At 42.7% G+C, this 19,624-nt stretch overlaps 1 protein-coding gene across 1 annotated transcript in view; it reads right to left on the reverse strand.

Annotated features, from left to right (window-relative positions):
- LOC141574139 (uncharacterized) overlaps positions 1 to 14,629 on the reverse strand; it is a 51,108-nt gene extending 36,479 nt beyond the window's left edge. The window contains exons 1-2 of the mRNA XM_074347931.1: positions 14,529 to 14,629; positions 13,627 to 14,228 (exon numbers count right to left, since the gene is read on the reverse strand). Of these exons, the coding sequence (XP_074204032.1) occupies positions 13,627 to 14,228; positions 14,529 to 14,629 (703 nt within the window). The remainder of the gene's footprint in view (positions 1 to 13,626; positions 14,229 to 14,528) is intronic.
- Between the last annotated feature and the right edge of the window lie 4,995 nt (positions 14,630 to 19,624).

Raw genomic sequence — 19,624 nt, forward strand, 5'->3', positions numbered from 1 at the left:
TAACTGATATATAGAAATGATACAGCAATCACTATTCTATAAATAGGAATATAACTTCCAGAGATAACCGGTAGAGGAAGAAAATGAAGTAAACTTAAGTAATTCTAAACAGACGGAAAAACTAACAGTAACCGTTACAATAAAGAATAAGAAAACATGATAAAAATAGAAAGGAAAATGCAAAGAAGGAGTTCAAACATATTAGTAATCATAATAACATTTAATGCATTAAATTCGACTATTTAGAATTCAGAAACATTTGATTGTTTTTAAGCCCACCTATATGCTTCTTACAAGAAACCCACTTATAATTCAGTAACAACAAATGATGAAAATAAAATGGCAGAAAAATATGCCTATAAATATTATATTACTTATTAGAAAGCATTTATTAGAAATAATGCTAATAAAACAAAATAGAGCACATAAAATAGAACTGAAGGCAAAAAAAGCATTAAACAAGACCAAGAAAGGAATATTTCACATCTATAAGAGATCAGTTTCCTAAGAAATAAGTTATAAAACTGTATCCATTTGTATCTGATTATTTTGACATGAACATTTCCGTATATAAATTTGTTTACTTTATTCCCTACCTATTATGTCTAAAGACACATTCACCGTTAAACATCATTTTTAACACTGTTGCATAATCAATGTAAACATCAACCTTCTCTCTCTAGTCTTGCACATTTAGGATATTTTCTGTATCTAACTTACACAAATAGTACAATAATAAACACCTCTAGAAGTAGTCTGTCTGGGGAAAAAAAAAAAAGAAAGAATACAGATGTGGTGAAATTGACAACACAACTGACAGATCCACCAACCAAAGGAGCCTCAGATCCTCAGACCCCCAGAAAGATAAACTGGCACTGGTAACACGGGAACTGACTGGTCTTCTCCAGCTCAGCCCGGACACTTCTGAAGAGCTCAGAGCCACAACACGCACACCAGGCAACAGTTAATGGCAGACACGTGCTCTTCCCCATGAACGGTACTGTCTCTACTAGTATGTTGGAAAGCTGAACAATGCATTGCAAACCTTTGTCTTCCCTCTTAACATTTCTTTTCATAAGAATACCAGCTCTGTAAAGTAAACACAAGGCAAATATTCGGGGAGAAGAGGACTCTAGCTCAGGTATTAAAGCGAGATACCACCATTGCCTAGAACCACTGGGGAAGACTTATTGGAAATTCACAGTGGTCCACAGAAAACTTTCCACAGCTCCTCCAGTGGGTCCTCATACCTGCCCTCCTTCTTCCTTCTGCTCAAAATCCCTTCTCCTTCGCAGATTCAGAGATGGCCACAACTGAGTATTTCTCCAACTGGAGGGGCACAAGTGCCTGGTACTTTTGCTTGGAGGAGATTCCACAAATTAATCAGCACTGGAACAGCTGAGCTGCAAGGGTTTTTCAAGCAAGGTGTAGTCTGTCAGGGGAACTGAGCATTCACACTGACACGTGCATCGTTTTCTTTAATGAAGGAATCTGTTCTAGGAATGACACTGTAATGATAACTTGAAAGGCAGAAAGGGTATGTTTCTCTGCTGAAATCTGCCCTCTCGAGATTTTCCCTATTGCTCTCGTTGACTAAACATTCCGAGCAATTACCACACACTTCTTACAGCTTCCAAAGCGCATCGTTCATTTTTCCTAAAATTCAATAAAATTGCACTTACTCATCACCAGTGGACAGGTGCACCTGAATATTGATGACCTCCTTCTCTCCCAACGAATGGCTTCCATCACCTGCATCCCTCACCTTTATCACCTTCTGCTTAAGAAATACACTGCATGAGAGTTATTCCTCTTCGAGATACCCTCCTTTTACAGTACACTTGGCAGTTTTTCTTCCGTATCTCTTGAAAGATATCCCATGTTTTGATGGGTCATCTTCTGGATTTTTACTCTTTGGTTGGCTATTGACAGATCTGTGCTCAGCCAACTGACCATGGCCTTGCATCCAGAAATGACAACACCCTCACTGCTTCAGTGACCACTTCTACAGAAGGGCTCCAGGTCCCATGTATGGACTCTTATTTCCTACTCTCCCCACACTAAACCCTCCACTCCCATCAGGCAAGTCACTCCAAACCCCATCCATAAGCCATGCCCATCCCCAGTTCTAAGCCTCTTTTCAACGACACATCTTAATTTGTGAAATGTAGACCAGGGCTCAGGGTCTGAGCAATAAACAGGAGAAACTTACAGAAAGGAGAGAAGAAATTAAGATCTGAAGACCAAGAGCACATGGGCCTCTGGGAAACCCACAAGGCTGATGGTTAAGGGCAGGCGTGAGCCCAGCCTGTCAGCCAGCACAGAGCAGTACTGATGTGCAGGCTGTACAGCAGTGATCTCTCCTGACTGCCCTGTGCCCACGCTGGGCGGTTGATGCCCTGGCTTTTCTGGTCGTTAAATAATTCTAAACCACACTCCTGTCTGTGAGCACTTGCAAAACCTACAAACGGACTGTGCTGTAAACACTACACAGTGCTTGTTACCTGCCAAGAAGAGATCACATCACACCGACCTGTAGTTTTTTGATCGGAGTACTAGGCTGACATCAGGAGAAAACTGTTCTTCCACAATGAAAGCAGGTAAGTGTAATCTGGATATAAAAGTAATTAACTGGCTCCCCAGTGGAGAGTAACAGCTGACGACAACCCAGCAGGAGGTTTCTAGAGGCAGGGTTTAGCCTTCTGCCATCTGCCCTGTCCCGCTCATTGGTTATTCACAATTTGAGTGAGGAGAATGATGGTCTGCAAATCAAATTTCCAGACAAAGCAAAGCTAAGGAAGATTTCTAACTGACTGAGCGCAAGCCTGTCAATTTCAAAAGATCTCACCTGGATCCATAATGAACCGACTGCCATAAGACGGAATTCCAAAGAAACACACAAAAATCCTGGGATCCAAAATCTGGACTGTAGAATGCTTAAGAGGAGTCAGTTGGCCTAACAGCAGGAGGGCTGAGCAGACAAAAAGGCCTTAGCTAATGGTAAACTGAAGTCATTAGAGTGAACTGGCTGCCAACAATTAGTTTGCTCTTGGGCTACAGCAAGAAAAGAACAGAGCTACACCCTTTCTATTCAGCAACCAATGGTAAGAAAGAATCAAAACTCAGCGTGTCCAGGGAAAGCTGTCCAGACTGGAGATGTAACTCCAAACCACTGCAAAAAAAAAAAAAAAAAAAAAGCAAAAGAGTTTCAGAATATGAGGTTCTACGTGTCTTCAAATTCCGGCAAGACTGCCACGTGGAAAAGATTTTTTTTTTTTGTCCTTGTCACTCCCAGAGCACAGAATTAGGACCAGTGCTTGGAAACCCCAGGGAGGGATTTTCAGTTGAATTTAAGAAAACAGTCTTCCATAAATAGGGATGTCCCTAAAACTAAAAATTTCCCATCACTGGAGGTGTCCGGCATCAGATCGTGTGCTCATTAGGGATGCTATAGAGAGAGGTTAAAACACTATTTGTACTATAAGCCACAATTACTTGTAAGTGAATTTCCAGCCCTATGATTGACGTTGACTAGAGTGTGTCTAAACCGAACCATGTTTCAAGAAGCAGTTTCAAGGCAAAGCAAATCACGACAGACCGTATCTTCCACAATGCCCACCTCCGTATTAGACCATTCGGAACTCAGTTAGAGTCTTGCTTTGCTTCCAAAAATTACATTTCAAACAGCCCATCTCTCAAGCATATCATAAGCGACCCAGGGTCATGTCCATAATCTACCAGGCACCCTGGGAGCCACTGAAATTTAACTTGCTGACTCATCGATGCTTTTTTTTCCCCCATATAGCACGGAATCAACATTCTTACAGTCACCCACAGGTCCCTGTTGTGAAACTGATGAAATGCACAGAAACAGCTTCCTGGGGAGCTCCTCTGCCCCCTCTTCCCTCTTGATAGATCAAAATTCCTGTCTTTTCCATATAACATTTCCCAACTCCCCAATGAGGACCATGGTTATGGTCACTGAAACACATTCTGCAGCTTTTGCAGATAAGAAGATATGCCCTCTTCCCTCCTGCTTTGCCTTAGAACATACCCATAGATGGTTCTGAGAAAACAGAAATCCCAGGAGAAAGACTTTGAAGGAAAACAAGTCAAAATCTGAAGTTCCCTAGAGTCTGGAGTAAAGTCTTGCACTCTGGAGAAGCAGCGCTGCGTCTCCTCTTCATTGCCCTGTGGGAAGACTGTGGCCCTGTAACAAATGGATTCGCGGAGGACACTGTCCTGAGGGTAAAACAGATAGGTCTTGCCTAAGGACTGGCAAAGCTAAAATGATGAAAGGAAAATCAAAGGCTGCTTCCGCAGCCAACTTTATGGTAAGTGCTCATCTTTGGGGAAAATCTGGAAGAGGGGATAAAGTGGAAAGCACGCACATGTTTATTTTTAAATTCAAGTCATTAGTATTCAAATCAAGTTTGAAAATATGAAATTATAATTGCTTCCCTTCGTCTTACTTATTCTGCTTTAAGCCCAAAGATCAAAAACATGGCAGGATATTAGAGGGGAGATGCGGAATTCAACTCGGCAATCTTATCCAAAATGATGTAAACATTTAAAATGCACAGACTACGTAGAAAACAAACTTACGGTTACCAAAGGGGAAAGGTGGGGGAAGGATAAATTAGGAGTTTGGGATTAGCAGTTATAAACTACTATATATAAAAATAGATAAACAACAAGGTCCTACTGTATAGGACAGGGAACCACATTCAATATCTTGTAATAAGCTATAATAAAAAAGAATATGAAATATATATATGTATAACTGAACTCACTATGCTGTGCACCAGAAACTAACACTGTCAATCAACCATCCTGCAATAAAAAATAAGGAAATAGTAAAATGCACAAACTCATTGCACTACTCAAGCTTAGCATGTAATGATGTCATAGGGCTAGCCAAAAAAAAGTCCAATGTGAAATTACATTACCCAACTGAAAAATTAAAAATATTTAGAGACACAGTTAAGGAAACACAGATGCACAAATGGCTCTGACTATCCTATACCGCTAACTGGCCAAGCGTTCATTTAATTAACTAATGGAGAATGAATCAGAGCTCAGAAAGTATTTACACTTTTTCCAGGGCTGTGACATGTGTAGTCTAAAAATAATTGACTCTGGTTTTCCCAGTGTCTCCGTAACTTCCTTCTGTCTCAGTCCATTCAGTTCAGTGCATCACGGTTTTCGTTTAGTTTTTGGATTAGTCGACCACATGCCTAATCTAAATACTTTGTAGAAACTTACTAAGGTACGTTGTATATGTAGATTTCATCACAGTTTTAAGGAGAACATAGATCCAATAGGGACCCTAATAATAAATCTTCAGATTAGTGGGTGTGGGGGCAATTAACACATGAACTCAACCACAAGGAACTCTTTGAGGCATCAAGGGAATAGGGTTAGGAGCTCTGTGGTCTGACAACCAGCCCTGACATACAAAGCGGCCATGGGGAAATTCACAAAGAGGTTGTGGGTCCTTGAGGACAGGGATCCTGTCTTGTATACTGCTGCATCCCTAGGATCTAAATTAACCTATAGAAAGAGCTGAAACGCGGTTTGCCCAGTGGATGAATTAATGCATACCCTACACGGATGCACCGAAGTCTGGGCTGCAGCAGCATCAAGGCACCTGATCGAGGAGGCAAATTGATACCGAAAGCCAGGGCTGCATCCACCCAAAGAAAAGCTATGTTCTAATGTCACAAAGCCGGACATGTGCCCTGATCAAAGGGACCTCTACGATTGCTAAGTCCAAGAGCTCATGACAAACCACCTGCAGCTGCAAGACAGACCCGAGGGCACCGTCAACCCCACCCAACAACCACAGTGACTGCGGCGTGGGCCATACGGCGGAGGATGACAGCCTCAGGACTCCAGGACCAACACTCACACAGGAGCTGCTCGTGAGAGCCTCTGTTGTCGCTGCAAGTGCACTGCCAGCCTCTGCAGACACCCTCACCTGCACGCAGGCTCCTCTCCCCCCAGCACGACACGGAGAATGGTGAGAATCCGGAATTGCCTCTCCTCCGGAGCCGGGGACCAGGCTGCATGAAGGAGATTCTCGTTGAAAGAAGCAACACACTCTCCACGCGATGGATAAGCCACTCACAAGCATGAAGAGGCTTCGATGTAGGGAGACCATTATACTTATTTGAGCTAATTTGAGGATTTTTAACTGCCAAGCACTTATGCTAAAGGGTTCATGGACGTTAATCCATTTAACCTTCCTGACCCCACTTTGAAGTAGGTCCTGTGATCCTCTCTTGACAGATGGGCAAATTCAGCTTAAAAAGGTTAAATACCGTGTAGAAGGTCACACAGGTGCTAAGGGCCAGGGCCACGCCCACAGAGCACCCCTGATCTCAGCACTGACCTTCTATAGCTTTAAGATATCAGAGTCAAACACTCTTTTGGCATTCTTCAAGGAGCCATAAAGTGACTTTCTGCTGTTAAAAAAAATTATTGTATCATTTTAGCCAAGTTTTACTCTCTGTAATTAGTGTGTCTGGTATTTAAAAGTCCATCTGGCACAATGTGTGCTTTGTGAATTATAGGAACATAAATTAATCACACTGGAACATCAGTCTCATGTGTATGGGAATTCACAATGTCAATTTCAGATGGTCTCATCTACAAAGCACATAGTTATGCATTCATTTTTGCATTATAAAAGTAATGTGTGTGTTAAAAAATAAAGAACACCAAGAAAAGCAGGAAGGAAAATATTTATCATGCTCTCCCCAAAATACAATTGTTAACATTTTTGGGAAACATGCAATTTAGAGCTCAAAAATAATTTGATTGCTCATATAAACATGATTGCCCTCACAAAACCCATAATTAAGAATCAGAAAAAATTTTTTTCAAATGTTGAAAGGCCCAATGAACATATTTTTTATATGATCCCCACATGGAGGCCAAAAAAACTTTCGTTTAGGTATTGTGAAAGGAAAATACAATTCTCTTGAAATAAAAAGATCCATTTTCTCATTATTTCTCATTCACAGTAGCGTCCATTTTCAGTGAACATTCCAGAAGTATGTTATAGGAATTTTAGGAATGAATGTGCCACTTCTCAGGAGACTAATTCCCTGAAGGACGCTACTTGGAGTTGACTTGAAATCTGTACACAGATGCTCTAAAGCTGCAATTCTTTACAGTTCCGTGATGGTCTTAAATGGTGCTTTTCACCAAGAAAAAGATAAATATGTGAAAAGAAGACTTCGCAATCACACCTGCCCAGCTCCCCACGACGGCAGGCTTCTCTGAGATACCAACTTCTCAGTTAAGTTGGTGGTGGGCTGGGATGAAAAACAAGGTTTCCCATTTCCTGGTCCACAGCCTTCTTGGAAACAATGAGTGTCCATTTATTTAGGATGCCACAGACATTAATTATCATCATGACTATTATTCAAATGCTTGAATAGAAATGACACTAACTTAGATGGTAGGTACCTACCTACTCACTCACACTCCACATTTATGTGCTTACAGCCACAAAATACAGAGGGGCTTGAATTAGGTTCCATGTGCCTCCATATCCCATCCCACCTTTTCTTTCCATCCCTGCTCCCTCCTCATTCCAAAGGGACCTACGTGGAAACTGCCTGTACCATCCCAGCTAAGACAGGTACCAGGGCATCCCTGCTTCCCATAGCTTACGTCTCATTCTCTCTCATTTCAAACTTCAGTTCAGAGGTGCTGGCTAACATGCGATTTGAATGGGACATGAAAACAAAGGAACTATGAAAAGATGAAAAAGGCAGGCTGCCAGAGGGAAGTGGGGGGGGGGGCTTCTACAGGGAGGCAGAAGATCTCTCTCCATTCTCAAGACGGGTACGTCTCTTCTCCGCGGCACCTCTCTCTGGGACAACCTCTCCACATCTCACCAAGATATAAACTCAAATCGTAGTCAGCCCTTTCTAAAGACTGATCCTTGACATTCTGTGAAATGAGACTCAAAAATGGTTTGAGAAGACACGAAGTGACACATCACGCTAGGCTGGTTGCATTTTCTAAATTTAAATCAGAACTCGTTGTGCCTTATACAGTTTTTCACTTGAAAATATGCACAAAGTGTTATTTTTGTATAGTAAATTCCAGGGAGTTTTCCATTTAAAAAAAAAAGAAAAAGAAAAAGGCCACTTGGCAATTAATAGACTTAGTAAACCGAACATAGCAACTTCTCTGAATCCCCCAGGAGAACCAAGCACTTGGTAAGCACTTCATTGCTGTATGGTGAACGGCTGACCACTCACAAGGAATGTTCCTCCCTGTCTTATCTGTAAGCATCTAATTCTCAGGACCACTGGAAAACACGTGCCTGGACACTCCCCAGGAGGCAGAATCTAACTCTCCCTAACTAGGTAAAAAATACATATTGAGCAAGGTTTAGCATTTTTACAAGTACATAATTCAATAAGCTGTTTCAATCCTTGAATCACCTATGGATTTGAAAGTTACCATAAAAATATAATACACATATTGCAAGCGTTGTTTTTTATTTACCCCTGTTACATCAGAAAAAAGGTAAAAGATTAAATTTCCAAAGAACGTTTTTAGAAGGACTTCCTATAAAGCTCAAACTTCGCTAGAACTTCTTTCTGACTTCGAATTTAAAAAGAAAATTTTGTTGGTCCTTAACCTTTTCATGACACCAATAACCATAAAAACAAACAGTTAATGGATAGTGTAACACTGCAATCATGGGGAAATCCACCTAGATCCAAACAAGACAAGTCAAAGCAAAAATTCAGCCCTGAATCCAGCGCAGGCAACTGGCGGGATTCCCAGGTCACCAAACTTGGACTTGAGGAAACTGTCAAGGTTTCCTGAAATTTTCAGAGCTATCTCTCAGGTTTTTCATTAGTAAAAACCAAAATGCTAAAGAAAGAGCAGAGAGAAAAAAAGCTAGATTGAATCCTTCGAGATGATACACCAGTGAAAAACAAAAATTATCCTTTACACGACTGAGAGCTATCAAGTTATTTTCTAAACATGTTGGCCATATTGGCTTCAGCAGTTTTTTTTTTTCTCATTTAGAAAAACTTTTCAATAAATAACCCCAAAATGAGTCTGGGCCAAGTGGGACAGGCAGGTCTACAGCAGCCCCACTACTGAATGGGATTGCTAAGTTGGATTTGTGACTCTGTCACCTTACTTGGTTTTTCAGAAGACAAGATAACTGAATGGAAAATGTCCCGAGTAGAACGCAGGAAACCTGAGTCGTCACCTGGTGTCACCACTGACTCTTCCTGAGCCCTTAGACTAGAGTGACAATCTCCAAGCCTCTGTTTCCTCATTTGCGTTAGAAAGATTCTAGTATTCCTTATCGTTCTAAAAATTCCATGAGGCCATGGGAATCCCATGTATAGAGTTAATATGTAATGCTAAGTAATCTCTCTTTTGTAAGGTATGTGACTACTTGACTCTTTTCACAATAAATTAACCAAACTGATTAATTTTTCTAATCAGCTTGGGCGTCAACATGCTAGAAAACTGTTCCCGGGTGATTTTAATGTGCAGTTGGGGGCCTAGGGGGTTGAAGCAGTGACTCTCAAAGTATGGCCTCAGGCCAGCATCTGGAAACTTCTAGAACATTGTTCAAAAGGCTGTAATATTTTCTGAGAAACTTGAAGTAGTTCACTTATTCGAAAACAAAGTGTCCCCCTTGCAAAAACAGAAAAACCATCCAATGAACATAACCTAAACGATGGCTTCCTTTTTAGGATCCCAATTTTCAGAGGTGAAAATAGTAAAGCAAATTTTAGCTTAAACCATTCGTTAACGTCCAACGTGAGATGAGAGCAAATTCTTATTAAGCGTTTACCATGAGCCAGGCGCTGTTGGTAGAACTTTCTGTAAGTTAACTTTAGTCCTTATGACAATCCCACTGAGGTAGGCACCATTACCCCAATTTTACTAATGAGGAAACAGAAGCAAAGAAAGGTTATGCGACTCGTCCAAGTTCAAACAACTAGGTGACAGAATCAGGATTCAAGGCCTGGCAGTCTGGCTGAAGAGTGTGTGCCCTTAACCATGAGACAGAGGAAGCTGGCGAACCCAACCTCCATGGACAATTCTCTTTGCCTGAGACCAGCTCACCTGCCAGAAATAAACATCTCAGCTTTGTTCCTCCCAAGAATGATAATGAATCAAGGTAAAGAATTACTACCTCAGGCTGAGAAACACAATCCAAAGATAACAAATACAAAGGGACTTGTATCCATTTCCTGTGATGGGTTTAATTCATGAGACTTTCCATATTGGCCTTAAGGGTAAAACCATCAACTTTGGAGCAACTGGGGCCCTCCAAATAAGGGAAGCGAAATGAATGCCATCTCAGCCTTTCTCCATGAGCCAGGTTATGGAAATCAAATGCAATTACGCTCACCTCTTTATGGCTGTCTCTGCTCCCGGCCTTTGTGTCTCTTAATGGAGAATCATAAGATCATTGTGGGGCATTGTAAGAACGATCACACCTAATGGGCCACTCTGCTGCGACACAGTGACAGCCTGTCACTACCCTGCGACATCACAGACTCTCAGCTCTTGAGTTACATTATCCAGAATGTATAACTTGACTACTGAGCGTTTGAATTTGCTTCCAAGCACCTTCATTTTTCCCATCAAGAGATGTGCCTCTGGTCTTTCCTTTTCCTGCCCAGGGCTGCTTCTCACTTCTACCGGAGTGAGCCAAAAAGAAAACCCTCCTTACATTAAACGATAATTACATTTCATTTAACAACATGACATTCTAATTATATTCAATTTAATAGCATTAAATTGTCATCTCCAAAGGATCCTAATGAAGACCGGATTTCTCACATGGAGGCGTTACTAAGATGTTTATGCGCTGGAATCTGCGCATAATCTGCTCAGAAGATTGGTAACAGGAAGAGTACAACCTCTTACATTTAAAGATGGGAGATGGGTCCTAAATCTCAGATCACTAGCGTCCCTGGAATGGAAGGAGAATCCAGACTAATTTCAAAGTCCAGAATTACTTGGCACCCTTTTTGGAAGTAATCCCCATAAATTTTTTTTATGAGAACTATTTGATCCTAAGAGGACCATCCAGCTCAGTTCCACTCAAACACCATGAAAAGAACTGCTTCTTCTGTATGTGGTTTCGAAGCATTTTGAAATGATGACAGTGAAGGAGGAAAAGGACACTTAAATTTCCTCACCTACCCCTTCTGCCAGTTTGGGCCTGTCCTTGCTCTGTGCCCTCATTTTGTTCTCTCTTACACTGTCTTAAACAAACCTTGATGGAACTGGATACGGTTTCATTTTTTTCTCACTCTCAGGAACCTACAAAACATCAGATAGTGCTTCTTAAACTGGTTCTCCTGGAGCCCAGAGCATGCCACTCTTACCATCTGAATTTTCTCTTATGAGGAATGATATTCTGGAGAGCCAAATTTTAAGGCTATTTAAAAGTGAAGGGTAATAGAGCATAAATTCCACCAGATGGTGAAAACCATTACCATAGACACTGAGTAGATAAAGAACTAGGCTGTTGATTTGAAGATAATCTACTAAAAAAAATTTTTTTCTAGAATGTTCTATATAAAATATGCTATGAAAGTATGAAGATAATTCGATGGTGTCCATATGTTCACATTCTAGGAAGAAGGAGAATCTGTACATTCTAAGGAAGAAGTTAGTACGTAAATACATGTCAATAAAGAATGTGACCATGTTAGCAACAGATTTTTCATTCCAAGGTGTTTGGGGATTGGGTTTCGGTTTTGTTTTTTAGTTTGTGTATTTGTGTGTGAACATCTTGAGCTAACAAATATTTAATTTACTATGCTAGATACTTTTAGAAGCATTGTTTCCTTTCACTCGGACAACAGGAGAGTTACAGAGTACGCATTGTACTACAAGAGTCCCCATTTTACAGATGAGGAAAGTAAGGCTCCGGGAGTTAGGCGCCTGTCTCAGAGCATGGAAAGGCGGAACCCGCAGCTGGGGCCTCAGATCAAGGCACTTCATTCTAACCAGCACCTATATTTCCTCCAGATCTCTAAACACAACTTCAGTACCTGTCCCATAAATCTATGTACCTCTTCACAGACTGGCACTGAAATTTGTGATGCTCAGAAGCTTGGAAGGTAAGCATTCTCTGCACAGAAAGTCTTGGCACAGTCAGCACGGTGTTCACCCCGGCACACATGGGCTGGGACTGGAGTCATGCCTCATCTAGCTTTTTATTCCAACTGCAGATTTTCTAATCCATGTAAGCTTATTTGCAAAGTCATTCTATTTCTGTACTAACGACTTAGGAACAGCTGGAATTTTTTTAGCCAAAATTCTTAAATCTCAGATCTTTATTAAAAGGAAAAAAAAAAAAAAAAGAGTCACTCAGATAATCCAGAGACCTGCAATGCTGAATTCCCTTTTACTCTGGAGAATTGGCATGAATCTCTTCAACTTCCAATTGCTAAAACAAACAAACAAACAAAAACTTCATCTGAGTCCTGTAATGTGCACTGAGGACAGGTATCAGGGGCCAAACATGCATGTTATTACAACCAGAAGACGTATGAACATTTCTTCTTTGGCTTCCTTTCAACTCACTGAAAAAAAAAAAAAAAACAAAAGAAAAGAAAATATTCTCTACTATGTAAAAATTGCTCAAGATGATGGCTAAGTCTCAGTCCTTTACAGGATCCTCCAAAGTCTTTTTTTTATATGGGTAAAATCCTACTGATAAATACCTAAGATGTTCTGAAAAGTGATCTCTTTCCTCCTCCCTCTGGAGGGGGATTTCGAAGATGTTTGCCCTTTCCTCCACAGGGATCCAGCCCAGTCATTTTCAGACGTGAGCAACCCCTAGCATCACCTGGAGAGCCCATTAAAACACAGGCGACGGGGCTCCCACCCCCAGAGTTTCTGATTCAGGAGATCTAGGGAGGAGCCGGATCCTAGACTTTGCATTTCTAAAAGTTCCGTGGTGACTCACCAAGGAGAGACCAGAGACCCACCCCACCCGCACCTAGACCCTCTGCTCTAACTCACTGGCTCCCAAACCACTCCACGTGGCATCACCTGGGAAGTTTTTAAACTGTGGGTGCCCTAAACCCCACTCCCCGAGATCCTGATTTAATTGGTCTGCACCAGATTTTTTAAGCTTCGCGAAGTGCGCTTCCTGGGCCGCAGCCTCCAAGGACCCCGCGTGCAGCCCGCACGGCCCCCGGCCCCGCGCGCTCGGCGGCACGCCCCGGGGGGCCCCACGTGTGGACGCCGCAGCCCCTTGCAGAAGTCCGAGGCCGAGGAGGAGGAGCCCAGTGGAGTCAATCGCCGCGCACTCTTCATTCCCGGAGGCCAAACCCTCCGAGCAGAAATCAGCGCCCGGGGAGACTCCGGAGATTACATTACCTACCGCCCGGTCACTTTGCAAGACAAATCCTGAGCCCCAGCCTCCGGCCTGAGCGCGGGCTTTACCTCACGGTTCACCCACCGCCTCCGCGCGCGCGGGGGAAGTAACTGCACCCTCGGGGCTGCAAAATGCAAACTGCGTTTGCGGGAGGGCCAGCCTGAAGTCCCCTATTTGTCATTCTTGGGGGGACAGAGGAGGAAGAGGAGATGCCACCGTACCTGGCGCGCGTCCCGGGTCAGGGGTGCCCTCGCAGCCGCTGCGCGCTCCGCGGGGGGCCGGGTGTCCCAGGAGTGACCGGCCGCAGCCCCTGGACCGAACCTGGGCTGGAAGCGAGGCGGCCGCCCTCCAGGAGCCCGGAGCCCGTCTGCCCGCAGCGGCCGGTGCAGAGCGCGCGGGACGCTCCCGGCCCCTGGAGGCGGAGCCCGAGATAAGGTTCGCGCCCCCACCCGCCCCCTTTCCGGGGGCCGCGGCCAGAGGGTGGGTTTTGGAACTGGATCCCCAGTGCGAGCTGCGAGGGAACCCGGGTAGAAACACGCTCGGATCACGTCCAGCTGGGACTGGGGAGAGGCGGGATGAGGCACTCCGGGGAGCTGAAGGGAGAAAGGCCACGCGGAGGTGGCCGGGGCGAGCGCGGAGGGAGGCAGGACCCGCGAGCCGCACCTGCGCAGATCCAAGGAGGCCCCCTCCCCGACCTCTGGGCGCCGAGGTCAGCCACCCGGTCCGCCCCGCCGCGGACGGTGGACTTGCCTTGGACCTAAGGTTGTAGCAGCCTGAGGGGAGTTCAAGTTCAAATAGGTGGGCAGGCAGTTCCCTTCGAGAACTGAGGAGTTACAGGGAAGTCTCCTGGAAGTCTCCTGACTGACTTCAGACCATAAAGGGATGCTCTGCCCCTTTCAGTCCATTCCACACGGAGCATCCAGAAAGCTCTTGAATTTTCATGTGCTTAGACCCCAGCGTGCTCTGACTCTGGCTGGCCCTTACCTGTCACTCTCCCCACTTTTCACCAAGTTTCTCCTCCCACCCCCCACCCTGCCCCTAACAGGGCTTTTTGGCTCTCCTCATCCACACCGGTGGGTTCTAATATAGTTATTTCTTATGCTTCCAAAGCGCTGTACCAGACCTCACAGGTGCCTCCGTCTCTTCATGCAGGTCCCAAGTGTCACCTCCAGAGAGCCCTTCCTGCACGTTCCCTCCAGATGGAACCCCCGCCACCACTCCCATCCCCTGACCCCACTCCGTTTTCAACAGATCACTTAACAAGACCTGAAACTTGACTCTCTGCTAGCTGTTCTTGCGTCTCGCGTCCATCTCAAGGGAAATTCCATGAGGACACAGGCTTGGTCTTCCTTCTAGCTTTATCCTCAGTATATGGAATGTAGCAGGCGCTCAGTAAGTAGGGGCTGAGTGAGTGCGTGAACTGATTTCTCCCCAGGGGGAGAGCCTTCACAAAGAAATGCCTTCCGTCCATAACTGAAGCCTACTGATTTCAGGTCATATGCAAACCTCTTGGGATACTCACCATTTCCCTCATCTCCCCATTCACTTGTTCACGTTAGAGTACGTTGTTATGCAAGTGTGTTTTTCAATGAAAATGTAATAAGCTGATTTTCTAATATGAAGACATGGAGAACAATAATATTTCCTAGTAATAGTCCTACTAACGAAGAGGATACATCCCAATCTCTCTGTAACAAATGGCCTCTTCCCTACTTTGCAGAGGAAACTGAAGCCTGCCAAGACCAGCTCTGGCCCCAATTGTTTCTGCTTCCCATTCATTAAAATGGACAAAGGGTACCTCCACTTCCGCTCTGTGTACCACCTCCTTCTGTCTCCTTAGGAACCACCTTATTGATGATTCCATCTCGTCTTGTATCTTTAACCTCTTCCTCTTAAAGAGCTTATTTGAACACACTCCAGGCTCTTCCATCCCAACTGGTTACACGCTTGTGCTCTTACCACTCCCTGAAATGCTCCAGTCAAGTTTGCTAATGATCTCTTATGAAGTCACCCCTGGGTTATCTCCAGGGAATTTGTTCCAGGACCCCAGCAGATACCAAAATCCACGGATGCTCAAGTCCCTTATGTAGAATGACGTAGTATGTGCATATAACACACTCATATCCTCCCATATACTTTGAATCATCTATACATTACCTGTAATACCTAATAGGCAAATGCTAAGCAAATAGTTGTAAATGCAATGTAAATGCTATATAGATTTGCCAGCACACAGCCAATTCAAGTTTTGCTTTTTGAAACTTTCTGGAATTTTTTTTTCAAATATTTTACGTCCATGGTTAGCTGAATCCAAAGATGCAGAACCCATGGATGCAGAAGGTTAAATGTATCAATGGACCAGGGGTACTTTACCAGATTCTGATTCAGGATGCTGATCCTGATTCAGGATGCTGGTCCTGATTGAGAATGTTGGTCCTGATTGAGAATGTTGGTCCTGATTGAGGATGTTGGTCCTGATTGAGGATGCTGATCCTGATTCAGGATGCTGGTCCTGATTGAGAATGTTGGTCCTGATTGAGGATGTTGGTCCTGATTGAGGATGTTGGTCCTGATTGAGGATGCTGATCCTGATTCAGGATGCTGGTCCTGATTGAGAATGTTGGTCCTGATTGAGGATGTTGGTCCTGATTGAGGATGTTGGTCCTGATTGAGGATGCTGATCCTGATTCAGGATGCTGGTCCTGATTCAGGATGCCGGTACTGATTCAGGATGCTGGTACTGATTCAGGATGCTGGTGACGGGGCCTCGGGAGGAGTTTGCAGACACTCTCCTTTAGGTTATCCTAGTACATACGGTTTGTTAAGAACTGTTGCAAAGACTACATATCAGTTTTTTTTTTCTTAATCTCTCATCAGTTCTTTACCTAGTTAGCTCCTACCCCATCCCTGACATACGTTCTTCCCCTGCCCTTATTGGCTCTGTGCCTACCTACTCCTCTCTGCTGCAGGTCCTCCTCTTCTGCTCACCTCCAGGTGCCCATCCCTCAGCCTTCTCTTCTCCCAGCGAACTCTCCTTGAACCATGTTATCCTTTTGCATGGCTTCACTCTTAACCTGGAAGACATTTTAGGTTCTCAGAGCATGGCCCTCTGACCCCATAAAAATGTTAAAAGGCCTTCATCCAGTCCCATGTCTACCTCTCTAACCCAGGTCTCTTTCTCCAACTTTTGGCCAGTATCCCAACTGCCCACTGGACATCTTCACTTATGTCAGTGACAGGCCGTGGGAATAAAATGTGGTCAAACCTGTGTTTATTATCTTTCTGTCCTTCCAAAACAGCCTGTTCCCCTTTCTTTCTCAAAGGCACCACCATATGTCCAATTGCTCAAGATCAGATTTTGCCAAAGTCCTCTCTAAAGTAAATCTGACCCTCTCCCGATTAAAAAGCTGACATGGTTCCTACTGCTCTTAAAATCAGGTCTGAACCCCTGAATGGTCTCCAAGACTCTTACCTCTCCACCCTCCAGACTTGCCACTTCCTCCCCATCTCCCCACCCCCTTATCCTCTGAACACCAGCCACACTGAACTTCTGCTGCCTCAAATCCTCCAAGCCCAGATTTCTAACCTACAAAAGCTGTGATCTAACTCCTATGTGTTGTTTTACACTTCTGAGTTTGTGGTAACTTGTTACAGAATGAGCGAAAACTAAGTACAAATTGGACAACCTAAAAGAAATGGACAAGTTTCTATAAACATATAGTCTTCCAAAGCTGAATCAAGAAGAAATAGATAATTTGTATAAACTGATCACTAGAAGTGAAACAGAATCTGTAATTTAAATTAAAAAAAAAAAAAACAAAAAACCTCTCTGCAAACAAAAGCCCAGGACCAGATGGCTTCAATGGGGAATTCTACCAAATATACAAAGAAGAATTTATACCAACCCTTCTTAAACTCTTCCAAAAGATTGAAAAGGAGGGATCACTCCCAAAGTCATTCTATGAAGCCATCATCATCCTGATATCAAAACCTGACAAAAACACTACGAATAAAGAAAATTACAGGCCAATGTCTTTAATAAATATAGATGCAAAAATTTTCAACAAGATATTAGCAAACCAAATCCAACCATACAGAAAAAAAGATCATACACCACAATCAAGTTAGATTCATCCCAGGGTCACAAGGATGGTTCAACATACACAAACCAATCAACGTGCTCCACCACAGCAGCAAGACAAAGGACAAAAACTACATGATGATCTCAATAGATGCCGAAAAAGCATCTGATACAATTCAATATCCACTCCTGATTTAAAAAAAAAAAACTCACCAAAGTGGGTATAGAGGGACATATCTCAACATAACAAAAGCTATTTATGACAAGCCCATAGCCAACATAGCACTCAACCGTGAAAAGCTAAAAGACTTCCTGATAAAATCTGGAACAAGAAAAGGATGCCCACTCTCACCACTTCCATTCAACATGGTATTGGAAGTCCTAGTCACAGCAATCAGATAAGAAAAAGAAATCAAAGATATCCAAACTGGAAGAGAAGAGATAAAATTGTCACTATATGCAGTTGTCTGTATATGATACTATATACAGAAAACCCTACAATTTCTGCACAAAAACTGTGAGGAATGATAAACAAATTCAGCAAAGTAGCAGAATATCAGATGAACATGAAGAAATCTGTTGCATTTCTTTACACTAACAATGAAATATCAAAAAAGGAAAGTAAAAAAAAAAATTCCTTTTTAAATTGCATCAAAAAAAATAGAAATAAATCTAATCAAGGAGGTGAAAGACTTATATGCTGAGAACTATAAAACATTGATAAAAGATTATTTATCAATTCAAAGAAGATTATTCAAAGAAATGGAAAGATATCCCATGCTCTTGGATTGGAAGAATTAATATTGTTAAAATAACCATACTATCCAAAGCAATCTACAGATTTAAAGTGATCACTATGAAATCACTTAACGACATTTTTCACAGAACAAAAACAAATTTATATGGAACCATAAAAGACTCAGAATTGCCAAAGCAATCCCAAGGAAAAAGAACGAAGTTGGAGGCATAACCCTCGCAGAGTTCAGACAATACTACAGACTACAGTCATCAAAACTGTGGTATTGGCACAAAAGCAGACATATGGACCAATGGAACAGAACAAAGAGCCCAGAAATAAACCCACACACCTACGCTCAATTAATCTTCCACAAAGGAGGCAAGAATACCCAATAGAGAAAAGACAGTCTCTTTGGCAAACGGCATTGGGAAGACTGGACAGCTGCATGTAAATCAATGAAGTTCGAACACTCCCTCACATCGTACACAAAAATAAACTCAAGATGGCTTAAAGACTTAAACATAAGACAAGACACCATAAATCTCCTAGAAGAAAATATAGACAAAACATTCTCTGACATAAATCATAGCAGTGTTTTCCTAGGTCAGTGTACCAAGGCAATAGAAATAAAAGCAAAAATAAACAAATGGATCTAATTAAACGTACAAGCTTTTGCACAGCAAAGGAAACCATAAGCAAAACGAAAAGACAACCTAAGGACTGGGGGAAAATATTTGCAAACAGTATGACCAACAAGGGCTTAATTTCCAAAATATACAAATAGCTTATACAACTCAGTAACAACAACAACAAAAAAACCAATCAAAAAATGGGTAGAAGACTTAAATAGACATTTCTCCAATGAAGACATACAGGTGGCCAAGAGGCATGTGAAAAAATGTTCAGTATCAGTAATTATCAAAGAAATTCAAGTCAAAACTATAAGGAGGTGTCGCCTCACACCAGTCAGAATGGCCATCAGTAAAATGTCCACAAAGAGTAAATGCTGGAAAGGGTGTGGAGAAAAGGGAACCTTCCTACCCTGTTGGAGGGAATGTAAATTGGTGCGGCCACTATGGAAAACAGTATGGAGGTTCCTTAAAAAACTGAAAATAGGCTAACCCTATGATCCAAAAGATCATTCAAAAGATGTTTCATTCTGGTTATCCCAGTGAAGAGGGAAGTCAAGATGTGACTGTCCTCTGTGCTGGAGTCATTTACACATGGGCATCTTCCAAAGTAGAAGGAAGACACATTCTTTGTTGGTTAATTAATGATTGAAATGTTGTATCTGAAGTGAAAACATATTCATTACTAGTTTTCTGTTCAGTTACATTTAAAAATTGGAAATAGAATCCTATCTACAAGAATTCTTTAAGTCCCTGAATTCTTTTGTATT

This window comes from Camelus bactrianus, chromosome 20 (assembly GCF_048773025.1).
Source record: "Camelus bactrianus isolate YW-2024 breed Bactrian camel chromosome 20, ASM4877302v1, whole genome shotgun sequence".
Lineage (NCBI taxonomy): Eukaryota > Metazoa > Chordata > Mammalia > Artiodactyla > Camelidae > Camelus > Camelus bactrianus.